General features: G+C 35.1%; 1 protein-coding gene across 16 annotated transcripts in view; it reads right to left on the bottom strand.

The window, feature by feature from the left end:
• Positions 1 to 2,149: 2,149 nt before the first annotated feature.
• The window catches only part of SCEL (sciellin), a 220,493-nt gene continuing 197,074 nt past the window's right edge, over positions 2,150 to 25,568 (bottom strand). For 15 of the 16 annotated variants that reach the window (XM_047873901.1, XM_047873898.1, XM_047873899.1 and 12 more), the window contains 7 exons: positions 23,977 to 24,039; positions 18,252 to 18,344; positions 16,334 to 16,405; positions 14,285 to 14,359; positions 10,048 to 10,156; positions 7,970 to 8,072; positions 4,413 to 6,524 (listed from right to left, as the gene is read on the bottom strand). In XM_047873901.1, the coding sequence (XP_047729857.1) occupies positions 6,508 to 6,524; positions 7,970 to 8,072; positions 10,048 to 10,156; positions 14,285 to 14,359; positions 16,334 to 16,405; positions 18,252 to 18,344; positions 23,977 to 24,039 (532 nt within the window). In that variant the 3' untranslated portion in view covers positions 4,413 to 6,507. Of the gene's footprint in view, positions 2,161 to 4,412; positions 6,525 to 7,969; positions 8,073 to 10,047; positions 10,157 to 14,284; positions 14,360 to 16,333; positions 16,406 to 18,251; positions 18,345 to 23,976; positions 24,040 to 25,568 lie in introns of those variants that run through there. The other variant, XR_007155355.1, reaches the window with a different exon arrangement.

Raw genomic sequence — 25,568 nt, 5'->3', positions numbered from 1 at the left:
TGAGAAACTTAACAGAAGACCACGGGGGAGGGGAAGGAAAAAAAAAAAGAGGTTAGAGAGGGAGGGAGCCAAACCATAAGAGACTCTTAAAAACTGAGAATAAACTGAGGGTTGATGGGAGGTGGGAGGGAGGGGAAAGTGGGTGATGGGCATTGAGGAGGGCACCTGTTTGGATGAGCACTGGGTTTTGTATGGAAACCAAATTGACAATAAATTTCATATTAAAAATAAAAATAAAAATAAAATAAAATAATAAAATAAAATAAAATCCCTATGAGACATCTCTCCAAGATCAGAAATGATGCTGGCTGTTTCATGTTTCCATTTGGAAAACAGAAAGGGACTTAATCCTTAGTGTCTCAAATGAAGTGAGGAACTGTCATACCCAACCCATGGGTTCCACTCCATTTGAGGGCTGGTTCAGACATCCCTCTCTTCCTTCACCAGCTTTTTTGGCACAATCACCAGAACATGCCTGTTGGCTCCTTTATCTAAGTGAGGAACTTCTGCTTGAGGCCCAGGATTTCAGGAGCTGTTTGGTATAATCCACCCCCTGCAGAGACTTGAAAGCTATCTGAGTAGTATTTGAATATTGTTTTCCATGAGGAATAGAGGAAGCTTAACATTTTTTGGCTGATCTCCACCTCCTGGCATCTTTGAACTTCCATCTTATTATGTTTAAAAGGAGAAAATGTCTGACTGTGGCCAATACTAGGACCTAGTTACTGTGTTTTATTTCCTTCACGGGTCTTACTACTTTCAGAAATTACTGTGTTTATTTTTTGTCTTTAAAACTGTTCCATGAGGGCAGGAACCTTGGCTGTTTTGTTCATTGCTAAGACTGGAACATAGGATCTAAATGAAGATTTTTAAGTTATTGAATAATAGAATGAATGAATGAATAAACGAATGAATGTTGGGAGATTATAAACTATGCATTTTTTTATACAGCACCTAGAACAATCCAGCAATTCAATGTTATTAGGAAAAGAATGTATCAAAGAAACTACAGAGGCAATGATGTTAAAACGTCCTTCTTATATCATTCATAAGGCAATCATGATATTTAGTTTCCTCTCTTCTAGTGAAAAACTGAAACCTTTACCTGACCCATGTATCTGAACATTTCACTAATCTCTCTCAGGAGCCAGACTTCTCAAATGATGGGACAAAGATCCAGGAAATAAGATTCAGATGGTGCCAAACATTTATATTGTGATAAAGCCAACATGCAATTCTGAAGTACAAGAAAATATAACACAGGTAAATATTCATGCAACCAGCATAGGAACACCAAAATATATATAGCAAATATTAACAGACCTAAAGTGAGAAATAGACAGCAATTAAATAATAGCATGGGACTTTAATACCCACTTAAATCAAAGGATAGATCATCCAGACAACATTGATAAGGAAACATCAGCCTTAAATGGCATGTTAGAGCAGAAGGACTTAACAGATATACACAAAACGTTTCATTCAAAAGCAATAGAATACACATTCTTTGAAAGTCTACGTGAAACATTTTCCAGTAGAGAATATATATCAGGCCACAAAACAAGTCTTACAAAATTTGGGGGGATGAAAATCAAATAAGTCATCTTTTCCAAGCACAATAATACGAAACTAAAAATTAATTACGTGAAGAAAACTGGAAAACTCACAAATAGATGGAGATTAAACAACATGCTACTGAATAATCAATGAATCAAAGAGAAATCAAAAGAAATTTAAAAATACTTTGAGAAAAACAAAAATGAAAATATAGCATACCAAAATGTGTGGGATGTAGCAAAAACAGTTCTAAAAGGGAAGCTCATAGTGATAAATGCCCACCTCAAGAAATAAGAAAAATGTCAAGTAAACAACCTAAAATTACACCTCAAGGAACTATAAAAAAGAAGAACAAAGCCCAAAGTTAGAAGAAGAAAGGAAATAACAAAGATTAGAGCAGAAATAAATGAAATGGGATTTTAAAAAATGAAATAGAAAAAAAAGATCAATAAAATTAAGAGCTGATTCTTTGTAAGATAATCAAAATTGACAAGCCTTTAGTTAGACTCACGAAGAAAGAAAGAGGACTCAAATAAATAAAATCAGAAATGAAAGAGACTGTTGCACTGATACCACGGGAATACCAAGAATCATAAGAGACTGCTATGGACAATAATACACCAACAAATTGAACAACCTATAAGAAATGGATAAATTCCTAGAGACATACAACCTAACAAGACTGAATCATGAAGAAATAAAAAATCTGAACAGACCGACTACTAGTAAGAAAATTAAATCCATAATCAAAAGCCTTCTGACAAACAAATGTCCAGGACCAGATGACTTTGCTAGTGGATTCTACCAAACATTCAAAGCAGAATTAATACCAATCCTTCTCAAAGTCTCCCCCCAAAAAATAGAAGAGGAGAGAACTCTTCCAAACTCATTTATTAGGCCAGCATTATCCTGATAACAAACCAGACAAAAATGCCACAAATTATAAGCCAATATCCCTGATGAACATAGGTGCAAAAATCCTTAACAAAATACTAGCAAACTGAATCCAACAACGGATTGAAAGGATCATACATGATTGTACCATGATCAAGTGGGATACAAGGATGGTTTGACATCCACAGATCAGTCAATACCACCGTAACAAAATGAAAGATAAAAATTATATGATCATTTCAACAGATGCAGGTAAGCATTTGACACATTCAACACCCATTTATGATAAAAACTCTCAAGAAAGTGGGTATAGAGGGAATGTAATAAATGTCATGTATGACAAGGGCACAGCTAACACCATATTCAATAGTGAAAAGTTGAGAGCTTTTCCTCTAAGATTGGGAAAAAGACAAGGATGCCCACACTCACTAATTTTATTCAACATAGTACTGGAAGTCCTAGCCAGAACAATTAGGCAAGAAAAAGAAATAACAGTCATCCAAATTAGAATGGAAGAGGTAAAAATGTCACTATTTGCAGATGACATATATATAGAAATCCATCAAAAAAATGTTGGAACTAAAAACAAAACAAAACCTGTTAGAACTAATAAACACATTCAGTAAAGTTACAGGATACAGAATCAATACACGAAACTCTTCTGCATTTCTATATGCCAGATAACCACAATAAGATATCACCTCACACCTGTTAGAATGACTATTATCAAAAAGAAAAGAAATAACAAGGGTTGGTGGAGAAAAGGAAACCCCTGCTGATGGGAATGTAAATTGGTGCAGCTACTGTGGAAGATAGTATGGAGGTTCCTCAAAATATTAAAAATAAAACTATCCTATAATCCAGCCATTCCACTTCTTGGTGGTTATCCAAAGAAAATGAAAATGTGAATTGCAACAACATGATGGACCTTAAGGTCCGTGCTAATTAAAGTATGTCAGATCGAGAACAACAAGTACACTATGATCTCTCTTGTATGTGGAATCGTAAGCAACAACAACAACAGCAAAAAACAAAAACAAGATCATAGATACAGAGAATAGATTGGTGATTACCACAGGCAAGGGTTAGGGTTGGGGGTAGGAGAAATGGGTGTAGAGGGCCAAAAGATAAAAAGAAAAAATAAATACATATAAAACATTCAACAACTCCTAGGCATCTAACAAAAGAGATCATCTCAGAATGGGATAAGAAGCAGGAATAGATTCCCAGATTCGTGCAATGTTTGAGCTGGTGGCTACAAGTTCTAAATGTTCTAAATCTCACATTTTATTTTTATTAAAAAAAATTTTTTTTAGTTAAGTAAACTCTACCCCCAACATGGGACTTGAACTCACAACCCTGATATCAAGAATCTCATGATCCACCGACTGAACCAGCCAGGCGCCTTTAAATCTCACATTTTAAATAGTGAATAGGCCCATGAGGGAAAGGGCATGCCCAAGTTAACAGAGATATTTATGGGTGCTCCTGGGAAATGCTGAGTACTTAAGAATAGGTGGAGGCAACTTATTTACACTGTCACAAAATAACCAGTAAATTCAGTAGTATACACACACAAGAATAAAAATCAACATCATCATTGTTAGTTTGCCATAATGTAGACCAAACAGTCCCTTGTTTTGGTAGAGCTCTGAATCAAGCTGAGTAGGAAAACGTTCCAAACACTCATGATGTTTTTATGGTAGTAAACAAGTCCGACTCTGCATTGACAGTCGGAGCTGGACCATATGTTGTCACTCATATCTAAGTAGAGGAGTGGTTGCAATCAGACAATTAGGGTGTACAGATTACTTCTCCAATACATTTTTATTTCTTCGCCTTATTAGAACAAAGAATACTATCTTAACAAATTCTATTTCTAAGATTCTTATATTTCTTCCATTTTGCTTTTTTAGAAGGATATTGTCATGCTGCAGCAGTTCATTCTTTTTAGAGGTATCTCTTAATTAGCAATAGAATTCAGGACCTGGTATTCTGAGAGTTAGGCAATTGTGTCCAGGAAAAGTATGCCAATAATAACATAATTGATTGGCTGAAAAAAAAAAAGAGAGATCTTCCAAATGTCTTAGAAATCTGTATTCCGATGGTGCAAATAAACCCAGACAAAATGAAGTGGTCTTCGTGAATTGGAAGCCCTGATCTCTCCACTCTATATTTATTCCATTTTTATAACAGCTTTGGGTTTAATTTAATACATTATTATAGAAGAAAGGGTCCATTAAACAGCTACAGAAAAGTGAGAAATATGTTCCTTTTAAGTTTTTTTAAATGAAGCATTAAAAAGTAGAATACTTCTGAAATGATATTCAAATGATTTTTAATCACTACAAAGGCATTGAGATGTTAATACACTTTATATAAAAGGCAGGGATACTATTCCATCCTTCCTTTTCTGTCACTAATTTCAACCCTAAGAAAATTATTTCTTTTGATCCACTTTGATAGCATGTAATAAAAGAACAATAAAACATATGGCTCAATTACCACTGCTTCTCATCAAGCATGAATTAATGAATATCAAATTATTATTAATTGTTTTTTTCTGGCTTCTTCTCCATAGGACAACAATTATACGCTGCTGCATTTTGATAAGCATTTTGTGTTTAACACTTTGTGGACCAGGCCCTAAGAGGAACAGATGCTTGGAATCATTATACAGAAGAATAATTCTTTAAATTTATCAACACTCGGAAAATACATGATGATCATTTATTCTCCCTAGTTGATGTCAGTTTTTCACAACTACCTTAAGCTTCCCTAAAATTCCACCTTCCCCTCAGTGTTCTATGTGCCTTCCTTTGAGAAGCAGTTGCTATGTGCACATAAAATAGTTTATAAGTTCAATTTCTCAATTTTAACACTAATACTCATTCCTCACATATGATTATTGAATTTTCAATTCCTCGAGAAAAAGCTCTTTAAAACTAAAAGCTATAGCTCAAGCAGCTAAAGAATTAAATTAGCCAGCATGGCATAGGCTATAATAAATTGTGATCTCTGTAATTGACAAAATCAATGTCAGTGAATGATATTTATAGACACTTCACAAAAAGATCCTGTGTAACTGGTAGTTCATTTTATTTTTATTTATAAGCTGTCTGTAATTGTAAAGTGCTATGTAATATGAGTAGATGTGATATGCCAAAGAGCATGTCTCTGTAATCTATAACCATCATTTCTCAGAAATTATTCATATACCCAGATTTTGAAATGCATGCAAAGAAAATTTAACAAGGTATAATATGTAAACTATACATGTCATGAGATTTTACCCATTACCCACAAATCCATGTTTTTTGTTTTTAAAATATTCTATAAAAATCATTTCTGTGGTAAATTGAAGGATAACATGAAATTGTTTAGATACCCTATTTAGTTCAATATACTTAACAGACACATATTCAAATATACTTTCAAAGAGCAAGCAACACGTGTTTTAGAATCAGATAATCTGAGGAGCAGAAAGGGACATTAGAAATAATTTTGTCTGGAAAGATCAAGTGATTCTCTGAGGTCCATACAGCTTTATATGAAACACCTTTCCGCCAAACTTTGTTTAAAAAAACAATTCTATCAACATTTCTTTTGCCTGTGAAAGATATACATGCATATCTTGCTTTTTTGACAGTTCATCAGGATGTCAATAATATCTGTAAATTCAAGTCTGTAGGGAAACAAAGATGACAAAAAGGGAAACTTGTCTACTATGGTCACCACGATGCACAGCTCACATACGGAGCAGAGACGGACCTAGTTAGTGTTGACAGAGCTCGTTGCCATGAGAAGCATCATTCCTTTGACATTGGTAACTGGAACCACTTGAATTTTTCATGGCTAAATCTAGCCAGACATTAGATGGTTTCCTTTATGTATATGACTTTATGGAAGGCAATCAGATTATTTATGCAATAGCAGAATTGTTAGTTGTATACAAGAGTCAATCTTCAATGTGAAAGCTTTTCTAGATTACATATTCTTAAAATAAAATTTTAACATCCTGATAAATGCTTTTATCTTGATTTCCATGTGCCAGAATTATTGAATCCACTTTGCTGAAAAATTTAAAGAAAGTACCAGTTAGAAATACAACTTCAGTCCAAAAATAAGCCTGTAACGAAAGTTTTTTAAATAGCCATTCATCAAGGGGGTAGTGGTGGATTAAACATTTTATTTTTTATTTCTGCTGCATTCATCACTCTGGCTTTTGGTCATATACCATGAACACAAAGTACCAATGCCTGGCGCTCATATTTAGGAGATTCCTCTGAGAGTCATATCTTGACAACTGCTGTGTCCGATAAAATAGCAATGCCTATGGGGTGCACATAGTCAGGGAGGAAGGCACAAAGACTTCTGAGTCTTTTGATAGTCATATTTCTTAAACCATTTCATGGACTTCTGGAAGACTGAAAGTTTTAGAGCTGCCACCATGCACATCAAGTCCGTTGATATAATATTGTATCATGATAAGGCTGCTGAATTAGGAAGAAAATGGAATATGGGAACTGGCTAGGGAAAGCAGAAAATAGAAGGCGCAGTATGAATATAATTAGGTTTGTTCTTGTAATTGGAACTGCAGCCTGATGGAACGTGGGTTTCTGAATATTTCTCAGAGCATTTTCCAGATGTAGCCTCCCAGTACCTCATTAATGTCACACATTTGTCATTAAATTCCATATTTTGGATCCCATGTGAGAATCACACATGCTCCTCCTTCATTCACCATACCAATGAGGCATCAGAAAACTCACCTTCACATTGTGCTGTTGACCAGCTATCCAATATCATTCTGATTATTCTATCTACTTACCATTTAATTAAAAATAAAATACTGGCTATTAAAAACTGATCAAGTTTTGTAGCATTTTATTTTGCTAATTTAGTGTACATTGTGCATATCTTTTAAATCAACTTTTAAAGTTTTCATGCTGTTTAAAGAAAATGAATTAAAAACTCAAGTCCTTAGTGTTTTCTTCTCACACCATTTATGCCAATTAAAAGCCCAAATTATAGTAAAGTTGGTCTTAAACTCACAAAAAATACTTGATGCTGTATTTAATATAGAAGTATATAGAACTAGCTCTAAACTTCCCATTTAAAAGTAACATTAAAAAGCAGTTAGTGGAATAATCAAATTAGGTACAAACGTATATTTCAGGACAAATATGAAAGGTCATTCACAGAAATGGACTTCAATTCACACAATTATTTGAGCAGAAAAGATCTATTTTTGTTCAGAAAAAAATAGAAAAATTTCCAAAATAAATCCTCTTTGCCTAGTTGTACTATGTCTGGTCTGATATCAGGAGACAATAATAAATGCTGGCTGATTTTATACCCTAAAATACTACCATAGTATAACTATCTTCAGCTAAATACTTAACTAAGTAGAATTGATAAAATACTTTTTACTTTATTGAAATCCTTCATTTCAACAATATTAAGTGGACATTAATATTAGTAAAAGCGATCATTCCTTAAAGAGCTTAACACTTACCCATAACTTTAGAGTAGCAAGGCTCACAGTGTATTGTCTGTCTATAAATCCAAATACTGTCACCTGCTTGTAGGTTTTCCAAAGGCCGTTTGCATATTTCACACTAAGGAAAAAAAACAATATGTAAAATTTACACACATTATATATGTAGACTTTTAACTGTAATAGGATAGAAAAGCCCTTTCAATTCATTCAGTACCATCCTTCATAGCAACACTCAGATTTGAAAGAGGACCCACAAGGAAAGTGAGAATGCACTTGTTTGTGATCCTACTGCTGAAATTTTCAAATAAATACTCACAACATCTCTCCACTCTGAAAATGTACATTTCAGGGTATATATACCACTGAAGTTTCTCCTGAACTCACAATAAAGTAGATAAAAATTTTCAAAAGCTGGTTATGCCAAAGATAAAATCACCACTAAATATCTCAAACAAAAACACAAAGCATACTTGTTTGCTTACTAAAAGTTATGCTGTCCAGTTACAGTCTCATTGGACAAAACAACTTCTGATCTTACATAAGGTTTAGGGAACAGTTTGTTTTGTGTTGTGTTGGTTATGGAGATAGAAAAGGGTTGACATCTGCCTTAGACCTGTGCTCATTGCAAACAAGTTCACCTGCCAACTGGCTGACTTTCAAGCATGAGCCTGTCTCTGATTGTTGGCTTTCAGAGGCGAGTTCACTAAAGCAAATTGTCATTGATCAATTAGTCCAGGTAGTTCTATTATCATGGCTATAGAATAATATATCTTTTCCTATGAGTGTGGGGACATTTTTATTTTCAGCTAGTAGTATTTTATAATTAAATTGAAAATCGAAACAAATCATTTGAAATATAATAAATGGACATTATTGTTCTTTACTAAAAGTCATAATCAGGAGAACTCTTTATTTTAAAAAGTTTTCCGTATAATAGCTTTAAGCAAATAATAAATAAACAAACAAATAAATAAATGAAATAGCTTTTATTTTATGTGGAATTCTATATACTATGGCCTAAAATTGGATTCTTTTTCTCAAAATGAGACACCATATATCTGATTGCTATGTGTCACTGTCTGAAGCTAATTGAAGGAGAAGCAATCAGTTGTTAAAGTATTACATTTACTTGACTGAATTAGATAATTTGCATCAACCACAGAACGTCAGCACAAAAAGGACCCTTGGATTTAAGCAAATGATTCTCAAATTGGCTGCCCTTAGTTCTATCTAAGGAGTTTTGAAAAATACCAAAAGGAAGCATCTTTGAGATTTTTTATTTAATTGGGGCTGGTCCCAACCATTCTGTTTTTCTCCTAATTTCCCCAGATGATTATGACATACAGCCAGCATTAAGAACCACTAGTCTAATCAGCTACCCCATTTTACAGATAAGGGAACTGAAGCCAAGCTAATTAGGTGATTGTCCAAAATTATAGCAATAGTTAGTGAAAGTTAGAACTCAAACTCAGGCCTTCAGGCTTCCAGTTCAGTGCTCATCCGTTTACATCAACAACCGTCCCGTTGACCTACCCAATATTATTGTGAGAAGTAAAAGAAATGGCATATAGCCACAAACTGAAGCATTGTACCACATAAGCTTTATTATTATTATACTAAGCCACAATTAGTTAGAATTAATCACGTTCTCAAAAGCAGACTGAGTTTCAACTATTGTGAGGTCTATCCATCCTGAATACATATACCATATAAAAAGCTGCTAACTTTCTTCTCAATAATTTCTTTTTCTTTCTGGATTTCATTATTTTTTTATGTAATGCATGATTCATTAAAATGTTGCAAAAACTTTTATAAAGAGAACAAGTGTTTATATTTTCACAGATTTAAATCTCCAGGGTAAGAGTAATAAGTGTGTCAGTAATCAACTCTAAGCCTAAAGCCAAGATAGTAATTATAAACCTTTGAGGTTGAGGCTGCATAACTCCTAGAAATATTTAAGTAGTGCATTATTAATGTGGATGAGAACATTTCTGAAAGTTTTAACTTCATCGCATGTATTTCATTAAATAATTATTTTTATCCCAGTCATATGCAATGCTGTGTTTAATGAACTGCAATAAACATACCCTTACCTTGAAGCAAGTAGAATGGCAGCAAATTTGTAATTCATCTAAAATCATTTTAGTGTCTGTGCCCAGTGGTTGCCGGCAGTAAGTGCACATTTCTCTTTCGATGACAGACCTATAGAGACATAAGCAATTACAAGTAAATTTGTCATCATGCAAAAGACGGATGTATTCCCCACAAAGACATGTGGAAATGATAGCTTAATTTTGTTGATACTTCAGGAAATTGTGTGAAAATCAAAGAAAGTTGGGGACTTACTTGTTCTAGTGATAGAATTGATTCTCCTAGCTACCTCAAAATGATATCAAAGAATTAAGATGAAGACAAATCTCAAGTTATTAATTCATTAGCAATCAAGAGTGCAGCTGGGCAAGGCAAAGATGTTCACAGTTTCTTAATTGAACTAGGTCATGAGTACCCCTTGAAGCTAGAAGAGGGTTTTGAATTATTAATTTGCATATATTATAGAAAAATTATGCTGTAGATTTATATAAAATTTTAACTCTCAAAACATTCAATAGGACAAAAGTACAAATCCGTTCAAGAGTGTTTTGGTAAATTTGAGGCTCCAGGGTGGCTCAGTCAGTTAAGCGTCCGACTTCAGTTCAGGTCATGATCTTGCAGTTTGTGAGTTTGAGCCCCACATCAAGCTCTGTGATGACAGCTCATCTCAAAGCCTGGAGCCTGCTTCAGATTCTATGTCTCCCTCTCTCTCTGTCCCTCCCCCACTCATCCTCTCTCTCTCTCTCTCTCAAATAAATAAATATAAAAAAATTTTTTTAATCATTTTCATAAATTCACAAGTGATGGGTCTGTAGGACCCCAGACTCTGGGGTCTAGAGTCCCCAAAATGTTCTCCTATGACAAGTCTCTTGGTGTCATTGTAAGAATCAGAATATTGGTGTAGCGTTCATGACAAAATTTATATTCTCCAACAAGATATAACCCCACCACAGATTTGATGAGGAAAAGAGAGTATTGTTATTTACTTTGGAAAGAGAGTGTTCAGTAACAAATGAACCATAGATGTGATCAGCAAGTCCAAAAGAGCTCAGGTCACACAGAACCTTAAGAAAGGCCAACAATTCTGTGATTTTTTTTTTCCTTTTGGAAGGGACTAGGACTGTCTTAAATAGTACCTTGCAGAATTTACTAGTTTCAGGGAACTAGCAGTCAGGCCTGAAATTTTCAGAGTAGGGTACATAATAGAAGGGTAAAATAAAAGTAGCCAATATTTATATAGTGCTAATATGCTTTATAATACATGCAGAGTGCTTTCCATGCATTTGGTTATATAAACTCATTTCTTACTCGCAACATTGCTGAGAAGCTGGTACTGTTATTTTTACATCCTTTTACAGAAGAAGAAACTGAGCACAGAAGGGTAATAAATTTGCTCTCATCATGCAGCCAGTTGAGTGGCAGTGGCAGGATTTGAACGAAGGCAGTGTGGCCCCAGAGTCCCTGTATCACCTCTAGGCCTGCCCATGAGGACTATCAGGCTCACTGTGTGAAAGTGAACTAGTCGTGCTCAGGAGCCATGCTCCTATGATCAAGCCCAGGACTAGAAGCAGAGAGGAGGAAAAATGGGTGGAAGGAGGAGATAAAAGAAGAAAGGGATTTAAGTAGATGAAATGTGTCTGGTTTTATACTCTCAGTCATTCTAAGAATTTCCTAGTCCTTATGCATATTAATAAATATTTTCCCCTTTCAACTAACTCTACAGCTAATTCCTTATATGTTCCTGGCAAATACTTCCCTACGGGGAAATTCATACATATGCATATACATACACATACATGCACACATACTTAAATTTCCCATGTAATATTGTAATCCTGTCAAGAGTAGAAAACAGGCACTCTCCAATCTTCTTCCATTCCCAGAGGCACTGAGGTAAGAGCTGGGAATATGAAGAAGAGTAAGACAGTCTCCTTTTTTCCACGAGGGTAGCCAGGTGTGTGATTCAATAATCATAGCATATTATGGATACGTGGAGAGAGTTAGGAGAGCACGGCTAACGAAGCAACTATTCCCTGGGGTAGAGTCAGGAAAGCCGTTGTGGAAAAAGTGCCACATGAGTTAAAGCTTGAAGACAAAGGGGCTCTCAAGGTGAGTTGGTCGAGGTGTGGAGGGGCATAATGGGGGAATTTTAAGCAGGACAAACAGGACGTACCAAAGTGCTAGAGAAAGAAAGTATGTGGAGTGATTAAACAGCCATCAACATTCAGTAGGAGCAGGTTCTAAAGGCCCATAAATAATTGTGCAAAGAAATTAGACTTTCAATGGGATTGAAATGCTTAGATAAGAACTCTGGGGACATAGCTAATTTCACACAACAATCAACAGAAAAAAGTTGCTTGACGGGCTGGTCTTACAGAGAATTGACTTTTGCTCTGATGACTATGGAAAATTTCAAGGACCACTTTAATAGCGGAACTGAAATTCTTCATATTAAGAGCAATACTTTTGTGAAGAATGTTTTCCTTCCTTAAGTTAACAATGATAACATCAGCCCAGGGAAGGCTCGGATGATAGTGTTGTCCTTATTAATATCATACTGTTGGGGCACCTGGGTGGCTCAGTCGGTTAAGCGACCGACTTTATTGACTAGCTCAGGTCATGATCTCATGGTTCACAAGTTTGAGCCCCATGTCGGGTTCCATGTTAACAGGGATTCTCTCTCTCACCCTCTTTGCCTCTCTCTCACACACACAAAAGAAATAAAATAAACTTTAAAAAAAAGGATCATATTGTTAGCCAAAGACCTTCTCAAAGCATTATGAAAAAAAGCTGTTTTTATTTGTTTGCTTCTGGTTATTTAGGCAGCATTTGTAATTCTAATACTTGTGTAGATGACTTTATTTTTCTAAGAAGTGTGCTTTAAAAGCAAGACACTCAGAAGATCACTGGTAATACAAGATCTTAAAAGAGTGACAGAAAGAGGATAGAATTTTGGTGCCTGGCCCATCCATGTTTTCCTTCGCAAATACTGCATTAGTTTATTTTTTTCAGAAAACATTTACTGAGTAGCCTTAGGTGCCAAACACTGCATTACAAGCTTAGGCTGTGCATAAAAATAAGATATGTCCTTACCCTCGATAAGTCATATTTCTAGCCTCTCCTATAAAGGAACATCACTAATAGAATGTTACACATCTGCATTACAGCTGATTTCCAGTGGTTGAATTGAAATGCTAATTATTTTAATTTTCTCCACTGGAAATCTGCAGGTCATACTCTCAAGAGCATCATCTATGCACCCCACTGAACATTAAATGGTAAGAAAGGATTACCAGGGGCACCTGGGGGGCTCAGTCAGTTAAGCATCCAACTTCAGCTCAGGCCATGATCTCACGGTTCGTGGGTTCAAGCCCTGCATCCAGCTCTGTGCTGACACCTCGGAGCCTAGAGCCTGCTTTGGATTCTGTGTCTTCCTCTCTCTCTGCCCCTCCCCTGCTCATGCTGTCTCTGTCTCTCTCTCTCTCTCTCAAAAAAAAAGTAGACATTAAAAAAATTAAAAAAAAAAAAAAGATCACCAACAGTGAAAGCTTGGGGTCAACATACTAGCACTAACTTGATAATCACTGCAACCCCTGTCCTTGGAACTGACTGTGGGCCCAGACTGGGTCATAGCAGCATCTCTATGCAGCTGTTTGTAGGTGAGCTGGCTCTGGAAAACCACAAGGTGAAAGGGCTGAGGGCACAGTCAAGTGATGCAATGAAGCCTAGACACTAAATATGTGGCATTACTGGGAACTCCTGGGAATCAGCAACAGCAGAGGGGCTGGTCTGGCAGGCAGCTGTAGGGCATGGAAAGGTCTGCTGGAATAAAGTACAGCAATTAAAGAGCAGAAACAGCCAGGAAGCCACGGAATGAATTCCCGGGATGCAGAGGTTGTTGTACGTTGTTCCATCCATACACACGTATAACAATCACTTAATTAGCATCTCTAAGTTCAATGGATGAGAATCATGTATTTCAGTATTATATATATAATAAAAATATATCAAATATGAATATAAAATATATATAACATGTAAAAGTATATATACACACACGTGTATATACATATACACTAAAATATATAAAATGTTATATATGTAAGTATATACACCTATATATGCGAATATATGTATATATAAGTATGTATGTATATATATGCATACGTATATGTGTGTGTATATATATATATATATATGTATATATACTTTTAGATATGGAAATGTAGACCAACTCACCTATCTGAAGTTGAATAAACAGTTTGTATGTATTTTCCAGAGATATTCTCCTGATATCCATCCTTCAGTAATTTACTAGAAACAAACAAAATTGACATGTGAGGACTGAGCTATTTCCCTAGTGTTGACGTACACACCCATACACAGGTGACAAAGCACACACACCTCATGCAGCTGTGTCATTCTTCTCTATGATGTTACAAGTTAGGACCATGTACTAACCTCTTTCTTTTTTTTTTTTTAAATGTGGAAAGTGCTGATGCACAAGCCACCTCCAGGTTGATATAAATTGACAAATCTACTGAAGGAAATAGAGCATAGGACAAGGAGCGCAGGAAAAAGCGTGAGCAGGAAAAGAAGTTATCATTTCTCATGACATGCATGCTTGCCCCTCCCTCATTCATTTGCTATAGGAAAGCCACATGTAATCTAACACAGAAAAGGAAATATGCAAAGCATGGGCCAGTGTAAGCACATAGAAACATCAACATTCACAACATCAACATTCTCTGTGTAGAGACACAGAGACACTTAAGCTTTTAGAGAAAGCTGTAGAAATGTTTATTTTTACTTGAAAACATCCAAGAAAGAAGAGTCTAGAATGAAAGCAAAAAAGTGTAATTTTAAGTCCCCTTTGTTCTATTTTTCAGACTGCCCCAGTTTGTAAATGTCAGTCCTTCTGTGAGACAAATGAAACTTGCAATGCACTAACCAGCTGGCAGCTCATAATTGCTTCCCAACTACTTATGCTACCTGTGAGTATATTAGGGCTGGAAGCAATACATTCCTATTATTTCATAGGGTGAGTGGTAATTCCACAGACTTTACCTGGGATTTTTAAATAAGAAATCTTTCTCCCTCCAATTGTCCACAGGCAGACTATTGTCAGAAAGAGCACTGGGTGTTGTATGGAAACCAATTTGACAATAAATTATATTTACTTTAAAAAAAGAATATAAAAAAAGAAAAGAAATAGAGTATCTTCGGAATACATAACCCACAATGCTCAGTAAGAGTTTGCACACATTTGTGCATGATACATATATTATTACTTCCATTTTCTTGATAAGGAAATTGAGACTTGAAGAAGTTAAGTAGATTTTGCCAAAACCACTTGGTTAGTAAATGACAGACTCCATCCCAAATCTGATGCTAGGGCCTCTACACTATCCTACACCGTCAGTGTGGAGTTTAGGGAGATTTAGATTCAGCAGAAAAATCAAACTTGAGCCTGCATTTTACAAAGTAAATTAGGTGTGGTTTTGAGAAACCTTTTTTGTTTTTTTGGAAAATTGTCCATTTTCTGACATGTATTGAATTTCCCAGAGCCCTTTCAGGAACCCCTCTCTAGAGATAGTCTCACCTCTTTGAAATGGGCTCTGGTTAACACATATGTCACGTACATCACATTTGTAGTCCTAACCAGTATATTACTCCACAGGTAGGCTAATTCTTATTTTTATACTCCCTGAAAATCAAATAGGTTGTGAATTCATGATCTTGGTTGACATTCTTCTCAACATCCATCACTCCAAGCAGCAGATTTTTTTGGATATCCATTCTCTGTAATTTGGGCCAGAGTGTATCTACTAAAGGTAACACCCCTTATTTCAGATGAGAGGTAAACAGACAGATAGATTAGATTAGATAGAACCAGAATAGTGTATAGAACTATTTAATTAAAGTGTGACTCAAAATTAGCATGAGAGTATCTGAGTAACTTTGTGTAATTTTGCATTGTGTAATTTTGTAGGCTTGTTATAAATGTATAGTTATATATGATCATGTGAGAACTTTCACATGGTTATCCTATTATGTGTATACTTATTATATTCAAGCATTTGGTTCATCCAATGACAATGGTTATTTGCCAACTACTTGATATTGGAAACATTATAAACAATGATATACCTAGAACTCAATATACCCCTAAATGGTCTTCTGTTTGAGAAAAGCAAACATACTCCAAAATAATAGCATCTCTCCTAACATAGATGATTTCAAAATTAGAGTAAATGTAGCAAAATATTTTAAATAAATTTCCAGTACCTGTTCTCCACATAGGTCCTTGTGTATACCACAGTATCCTTTGGTCCTGCATGCCTGGTTTCAGCATTGGAGCTGTAACACGAACCATTTACTTAATGTTTAAAGCTTATTTACAAGGATAATAAAAACAGCAAGGCTATTATCCAATTCAATGCAAAAAATAGTGTTTATACATTCCTTTTAAATTATAACTTTTGAAATGTAATTGTTAAAGGGATACTAATCCACTTCTGCAAAATTTCTTCACATCTCCTATTTTGTTCCTGGTGTCCACTGTTTTGGCCTACTTCCAGAACGCTGCTATGGAAATTGGTCGCTCAGAATATCTGTTGTAGAGCATGAAGACTATTTTGAATATTTATAATACATTTTAATGTGTTTCCCTGGTGTCCCATTCCTATTTTTCAAACCATAACTTTCCCCACAAACCTCAAAAAGTTGACCTTAGCTGCATATTTTTTCCCATATATTAGGACATTGAATATATCATGTCATTCACTTCTGGTCTGCCAAATTTCTGTGGACAGATTTCTTGCAAACCTGATCTGTCTTCTCTAGTAGGTTAAGGATTTTTTCCTTGCTGTTTTCAGGATTCTTTCCTTGTCTGTGTATTTTGTGAATTTGACGATGATGTATCTTGGTGGTGACTGACTTTTGTTGAATCTAATGGGAGTTCTCTGTGCTTTTTGGATTTTGATGTCTGTGCCCTTCCCCAGATTGAGGAAGTTTTCAGCTATAATTTGCTCACTAAACCTTCTGCCCCCTTTCCTCTTTCTTCATCTTCTGGGACTCCTATGATACTAATGTTATTACATTTTAAGGAGTTGCTGAGGTCTCTAAGCCTACATTTGTGAGAATGGCTAAAATTAACAACATAAGAAACAAGAGGTGTTGGCAAGGGTGCGGAGAAAGGGGAACCCTCTTGCACTGTTGGTGGGAATACAAACTGGTGCAGCCAATCTGTAAAACAGTATGGAGGCTCCTCAAAAAGTTAAAAATAGAACTACCATACGATCCAGTAATTGCACTACTATGAATTTACACAAAGGTTACAAAAATACACATTCAAGCACAGGTACGTGCACCTGAATGTTTACAGCAGCATTATCAACAATAGCCAAACTATGGAAAAATGTGTGTGTGTGTGTGTGTGTGTGTGTACACATATACATAATGGAATATTACTCAACCATAAAAAGAATGAAATCTTGACCTTTGCAACAACATGGATGAAGCTCGAGTGTATTATGCTAAGAAAAATAAGTGAGAGAAAGACAAATACCACATGGTTTCATTCATATGTGGAATTTAAGAAACAAAACAGATGAACATATGGGAAAGGGGAAAAAGAGAGAGAGAGGGAAAAAACCTTAAGAGACTCTTAACAATAGAGTACAAACTGAGGGTTGTATGGAGGGAGGTGGGTGGAGGGATGGGCTAGATGAGTGCTGGGTATTAAGGAGGGCACTTGTGATGAGCACTGGGAGTTGTATGTAAGTGATGAATCAGTGAAATCTACTGAAACCAATATTGCATTGAATGTTAACTAACTAGAATTTAAATAAAAATCTGGAAAGCAAAATAAAAAGTTGACTTTAATGAACTTTAATGAACATGATAACAACTAATTTAATGAAACTTTAAAATCTGCCTAAAGAATGTCAACACCAGTGTCACAAACAGTTTTTTTTCATGTAAAATTTTCAGAAAATATAATATTTACACTTTCCTACCCAGGTATCAAAGCTTACCAACGACCAAGTTGCTAATGCAACACCTTTGTGTGGAGCTGTTTACATAAAGCAACTGATAAAATTAGAAATTTCTGCATTTCAAAGCAAGGGGAGGTTTAAAGTAAGATGAGTTTTAAAAACAGAAGGAGAAAGTCCTGTCACTTGTATATAATTGGCCGTGGTACCTGTGATTCTTCCTGGCTTCATAAGAATGGGCAGGAGTTCTAGTAAACTGGATGTTTATAGCATCAGTGGATCCACCGACTTGGCTGTCTAGCCTGGGAAAGCAGACACAAATATTTGGCACTTAAATGAAGGCCACTAGAAGTTTTTTTGTTTTATTAAAATTCTATTCAATTAAGTTTTTACATACAACAAACCTCTTTATGTTTGTCTGGCTTCTGTGCAGATACACAAATAGAATACATGTACTATTTTACACCTCCAGAGTGACCACTGTCTTACCTTAAAGAATAATCTACAGGCATGTGTCATATTATCTAACATTAGAATAAAAGACCTTTTTATCAAGGGCAAAAACCATCTGAAATTGGTTCCAGTAACCTTGTAATACCAGCAGTGCCACTGTAGAAAGCACCTCATGTACAATATGATAAACTTGTGAGTTTATCAATTTAATGAAAATTATCCAGTGGTTGCTTTTGGAAATTCGTTTCCATCTTGTTTTTAATGGAAAAAATATTTTGAAGATTACAGAACTCTGACTTAGATTTCTGCTAATTAAAAAGTGTCACAACGTTTAACAAGTGCAGGCATATTTTCTTTTTCCTCTGAAACAGAGGAAAATTTTAATGCAGGAATAGCAAAAATTTTAGCCACTTTTCATCCCTCCAGGTTAGTAAACTCCAATATAATATAGAAGAGATGTGAAAAACAAGAGGGCAGTTTAGATCTTAATCAAGCCTTATCATTTTTAAACATACTTTCCTTCCATTTCCAGATAGCTCTTAAAGAAGAGGAAAACATTGTTCACATATTATCTCTGGCATACAATCATCTTCTACTTTTAAGACAGATGTTTCACAAACCATACAGCTACATTAAAATTATACTAAGTAATGAGAAAGTAGAATGAACATTAGAAAACTTTCTAACGTAATTATTAGAATAGGTCATTCCAGGAATAATAAACCTAGCTAGGAATTGCTTAAAAATATTCAAATCATATAACATACAATAAAAAACCCATTTTTAACAGACAGCTTCAAGGAATGAAGGTTGTCAGTGAGTTTGGAATGTGTTTGCACCATCCCCAGCAATATAAAATCAAATATCACCAGTTAGTTAGCAAAATCTTCAAAGAAGAAAGGGGAATAAACTGCATACAGTACTATAATGGACTGAATTGTTTCCTCCCCAAATTCCCATTTTGAAACTCTAACCTTCATTGTGAGTTGGAGACAGAGACTATAAGAAGGTAAAAAAGGTTAAGTGAGGTCATAAGGGTGAAGCTTTAATATCACAGGACTTGTGTCCTTATAAGAAAAAGTGACACCAGAGATTTGTGTATGTTTGTTCATACACAGAGAAAAGGCCATGCGAGGCCACAGTGTGAAAGTGGCCATCTGCAAGCCAAGGAGAAATGTCTCAGGAGAAGCCAAACCTGACAACATCTTGATCTTGGACTTCTAGCCTCCAGAATTGTGAGAAAATAAATTTTTGTTGTTTAAGCCACCTGGTCTGTGGTCTTGATCTTGGACTTCTAGCCTCCAGAATTGTGAGAAAATAAATTTTTGTTGTTTAAGCCACCTGGTCTGTGGTCTTTTGTTATGGAAGCCCAGACAGAATAATAATACAAGTAGCATCTCCTAGCTGTGTTTATCATAAGATGATGATAATGGCTTCACTAAGATTTAATTTTTATAATTGTGAATGAAAACTAAATACCAGTAAGCAAATTTGAAATGTGGAACAATAAACTTTTTGATGGGTTTTGCTATGCCAGTAGGTTTGGAAGATGACAGATTTTTTTTTAAAAAGACCTTTTATTTTTGGAATAATTTTAAGTGTATGGGAAAATTACAAATACAGGTGGAGAATCTGTCTACCCTTCACCCAGCTTCTCCTAATACTAATATCATACATAACCATGGTATATTTGTCAAAACTAAAGAATCAATGTGGTACAATACTACTTACTAATCTATACACTTCATTTGTATTTCATCAGTTTTTCCACTGATGTCCTTTCTCAGTTCCAGAATCAGAATCAGGATATATCTTCCACATAATAATCATGTCTCTTTAGTCTCCTAGGCTCTGTAATACTTGCCAAGTCTTTCTTTGTTCTTCCAGAGATGGTGATAGATGTTAAAAAGGAAATTCTATCTTGATGCCAATAAGTGGTAACAATATATTTTTTTAATTATTTAGAACCATAGAAATAGTTAAAAAATACTTTGGGAACCAGTGAAATAACCTGTGGTGCTTTTTACAATGCTACTGGGCCCCACATCCAGATATTCTGATTTAATTAGCTTGGATTACAGCTTGGGCACTGGGATTCTTTTAAGCCTTTTCACTGAGTCTCACATGCGAGTTAAGGTTGAGAACCACCACCTAAGAGGCTGGGCAGCCCATCATCTTACCCAGAAGAGTACTGGTTCTCAAAATGTGGTCTCTCTATCAGCAGGTGGTTGTGACATACACTAAAGTTTGGGAACCAGTACAATTGAGGAACCCTGCCCAAGTATTGCTCTCAGATGCCTTGAATAATCCTCATAAAGGAGAACTCATGACTCACAATGTTTGTTAATTAACAGTTTTATCATTAAAAGTTATTATTCATTGAAACAAATTGTTGAATTATAACTTCCAATTAATGGTCATAGTTTCGTGTCTTAATTAATTAAATAACAACTCTACAAAATATAAATTCAAACACTGTGTTGGATCTTACAGAATTTCAAATGGGATTACTCTTGAGAAAATGTTTCCTGTGGTGGAAATTCAGCTTGAAAATTCACCTATCTGGAACCTTCATACATTGCTAGTGAGAGTATAAAATGGTACAGCTGATTTGAAAATAGTTTGGCGGTTCCTTAGATGGTTAAACATAGAGTTACTATACAATCCAACCATTCCACTCCTAAGTATACACCCAAGAAAATGAGAACATATCCCACACAAAAACATATATGCAGCATTGTTTACAATAGTTAAATACAATCTAAAATTCAAAGACAATTCAAATGTCCATCAATTAATGAATAAACAAAATGCTGTTTAGCTATACAATGGACAAATACTATTTGGCAATAAAAAGAAATAAAGTACTGATACATGCTATTAAATGGATGAATCTTGAAAGAAGCCAGTCATAAAGGACCACATATTATATGAGTCCATTTACATGAAATGTTCAGAATAGGCAATTCATCGAAACAGAAAGCAGGCTAGGGATGAGGGGTTGGGAGGAAAATGATGTGTGACTGTTCATGGGTACGGAGTTGATTTCTGAGGTGATACATATGTTCTAAAATTGATTGTGGTGATGGTTGTACACTCTATGAATATGCTAATTATAAAAATATATTTACTTGGACATCCAATTACTATACAAAGTGAATACATTCATAAAAGTGAATCAAGTCTCAGTTTAGCAGATTGGCCCAGGACTCTTATTTAGATTTCCATTGTCTTACTAACTTAACATTAGCAACCTGAGATTCAAACACCATAAAACAACTTCAACTGATAAACATCGATACCACTGCAAATTTTATAAATCTCTTTTGCATAAAGAATAAAATCTTATTAAGAGCTTACTATTTTGTATCCTATGTGTTGGGGTTTACTTCTATAAAATGTCAAGGTCTTGAGCTCTTGTAAAAAACTATACATTTTAAACATAGTTTTAGAAAGTAGTCTACTATAAAAAGTAAAGAGAGGACATGATGCCATAACAATCAGGTTCATCCCAGCCCTCTAATTACTAAACTTCTACACTTAGTCAAGTCTCTTACTCTCTGTGAATTTTCTTAATTTTCTTCCTATTAAATATTTACCCATTTACCCATTTTGAAAGTCCTTTTTTGTAGCCAGAATACATGGGCACAAAAACTGGGCCCAGAGATTTCTTTTTTCCATTCTGTTCCAGGGGAAAATTTTTATTATAGTTCTTGTGTCAGTGCCAGGGCGGTGCTTACATTTTCCATTTCATTTCTAGAGAGCAGACCATGAAACATTGTACATATTCAGGATTGTGATCGAACTGAAGGAGAATGAACACTACCTGGAAACAGAAGTCAGGGATCAAGAAATGGTTTTGTAGTGGTGGTAGTTAAGGCTTCTTGATATAGTAACTGAATGTGATGATTCCTGTCTCACTGGGAGAGAGTGGGTACATTTGTGAATGTATGTCACAGTTGGATTATGTCAGGCAGGAGACACAGACAAAACTGCAGGAAGGGAAAGGAGAATATGTGTATCTTATTGTCAACCATGGTGTTTTCCATCTATACACCATCTTCAGTGCAGATGGCCACATCCATAATGCCTTGCTTTAGAAGGCCAGACAGGCCATGAAAAAGCTTACCACGAGTAAGCTCAAGGTATGAGGAGGTAGAAACTGCAAAGCAGCAAAGATTCTTGGTTATCAAATAGATATAGGGTAAAGAATAAGGAAGCCAATACGCAGAAGGAAAAGCAAGACAAAAATAGGAAGCGGCCAATATTCAGGAAGTAGCTAAGTTACAGTAATAACAAAGAACTAGGGTTAATGTCCAAGGATTCCTTACGGAATGTCCTCTGGCCAAGAAGAAATAACCTTCCAGATCAGGCCTCTATGAGGTCCGCCCATGCTACCATTCCTGCTCTTAAATTTCCGTAATATTCCATTTCTTCATTAATCCTTCATAAGCAAGTCATGCTGAAATTGGAGCATGTGTCAAATCATATTAAAATGAGAAGTTCCTTAACCATACATAAACATTTACTTGCAATTTTTTACCTTAATCATTTCCAGATAATACTTGAGTGAGACTGGCTAACTGTAAGCCCAGTCCTGCTTCCAAAATAATGGATGTTTTTCGAAGATAAACAGATTCTATTGAATCTGTTTTATCAAAACCTTTTGTGTGATCACAAGAAAAGAAGGCAGAAGATGATTTAGGGAATTAATGGAAGGGAAAGAAACTAACATTAGATGCAAGAGTCTTTTGTAGACATTTTGGGGACCCAGATCTCTTTCTGCTTTTCCACTCTCCACACACAACATTGACAGTATCATTTCTTTGCATAACAAAATTTTTAATAGAAAAGACAACTGTACCTTATGAAGGTAAAAAATAGGAACCCATTGTTTTTAGAGTCCCCCATAGGTCTAGGGAGACTGCAAAACACGGAAAACAATTTAATTCTTCCCTACACAGTCTGTAACAACAATGAAATAGAGCTTCTATCCCAACTTTCCTTGTATAAGAAACAAAATACAACAGTTTTAATGCCATTATACTGTGCAGTGTAAAGAAATTCCAAAACTAGGTCTTGTTTTGTAGCTGTGATGAATTTGCGCATTCTTTTAGCACTAGGTATCCAAGGAAGACATTCCCAGAGTGCTTTCTGCACCACTGAAAAACTACCAAGCAACAATAAGTAAAAAAAAATTTTCACAGCCAAGTGCAGAGCTTTGAATTTCCATGATGCCTTTTACACTAAGCAATTGAATAGAAGGCCCTTAGTCAGAAATTCCAACAGAATTTGAATTTTGTTAACTTTTTTCCATATTATCTATTAAGTACTCTGCATATTGATTTTTGTATTCCAATCGTATTTATATCTAAATACCATAATACAATTCAACTCCTCAGTAAATCTTCTAATGTTATATAATTTGTGTAGGCTCATATGAAATTGATAACAAAAAAAGTAAATTATAATAAGTCTTACCTTCCATTTTTATTTTCAGAGACATTAGAATTTACTTCAATTAAATTTTTCAGGTCTTGGTCGCTATAGGTGAAAAAAACCCACATAATTATTATGTATACTATAAATATGTATAAATAAAGATATATATATCATATAGAACATTGGAAATCAGACATTGAGCTATTTGATCTATAACTCAAATATGAAAGCATAGATTATGTGTGAGAAAGAAAGAACTAATCTTTTGGAAGATTTGAAAAATCTGGTCTGTAAATAAACAATTATTTATAGTCTCATTCAGTTAACATTTAATGAGTACTAACTTTGTGTCACAAAGGACTAACTATGTATTTTCACATGGATTATCTCATTCAGATCTCACAAAACCCTGCAGGACAGCATCTGGGGCTCAGGAAGGCTAAGTGAATTTTCCAAGGTCAATTAACTAATTTGTAAAAGAGTCAAGATTTGAGGCCAAGCCACCTGCCCATCCAATATCAATTCTTGGATATTTAATTAGAGACTTCATTCCATCTTTGTAGATCACAGAAACATGAACCCAAAATTTGAATAAACAATACATAATGTGGAGGATAAATGGGACAATTAGATCCTTGAATCTTGAGCTGCAGCAATGATTTTCATATGCTTTCACGATCTACAATGTCCTCTGATACGTTTTTTTTTCAAATATTAGTTATTTATATATTGGCTATATCACTGGTGGTTCTTGATTATTTTTTCCCCCATGAGTTTGGAAAGGCCTTTGTCATGAACCCAATTGATTAGGACAATCGTTTAGAAGCCAGAACAATGAGGCCATCTCTTCTATTTCTGTGGACAAGTTAATCAACCTTCTTAATCTTCCTTTTGTAAACTAGACTAACCCTATCTAATTTCATTAAGTTGTGGTGAGAATGAATGAGTTAATGTAAGTAACATTCATGGCACAGCGACCTCCGTTGTGGGTGAACTGAATAAGCATAAATAAATGACAGCTAACAGAAGTTCAGTGACACAGCAGGAGGCACTATTGATTTCAGTATTTTGATGGACTGCCTTTTCATTTGTAGTTCTGCTCTAATTTCTCTCATCTTTGGAATTAACTCTAGTTTTTATAAATCTCCCTGCTCATGATTTTGAATAGTAGATTTAAACAAGGAATCAGAGTATGGACTCTCACTCACATGGAATCAGAGTATGGACTCTCACTCACAAAATTAATATTGATAAGGATGAAAAATACTACAAAAATTTCTTGTAGTGTATTGAGATTTAATACTCCTTTTATATAACATCCAAACCACCAATAATTGATAAATCTGCAAATTGGGTAGCATTCCATAGCTACATTTAAACTTCACATTTAAAATACTAGCTGCATAATTTTGAAAATGTAGAAATTAGTTAGATTATTTCTTAATGGGAGTTACAGTAGGGAAAATATGCTAAGTAACACAAGTAAAAAGCACAAGATTTCAGAAGTAGCTCAGAAGTATTGCAATCATCTGATTCTGCAGTCTGAATGATGTAAAATTCAGAACTGACTCTCTCAATGAACTATGTAAGGAAACTTCCCAGATCACATCATTCAAATTTAGAAAGGGAGA

This window comes from Prionailurus viverrinus, chromosome A1 (assembly GCF_022837055.1).
Source record: "Prionailurus viverrinus isolate Anna chromosome A1, UM_Priviv_1.0, whole genome shotgun sequence".
Lineage (NCBI taxonomy): Eukaryota > Metazoa > Chordata > Mammalia > Carnivora > Felidae > Prionailurus > Prionailurus viverrinus.
This window is presented reverse-complemented; position numbering and strand designations above follow the sequence as displayed.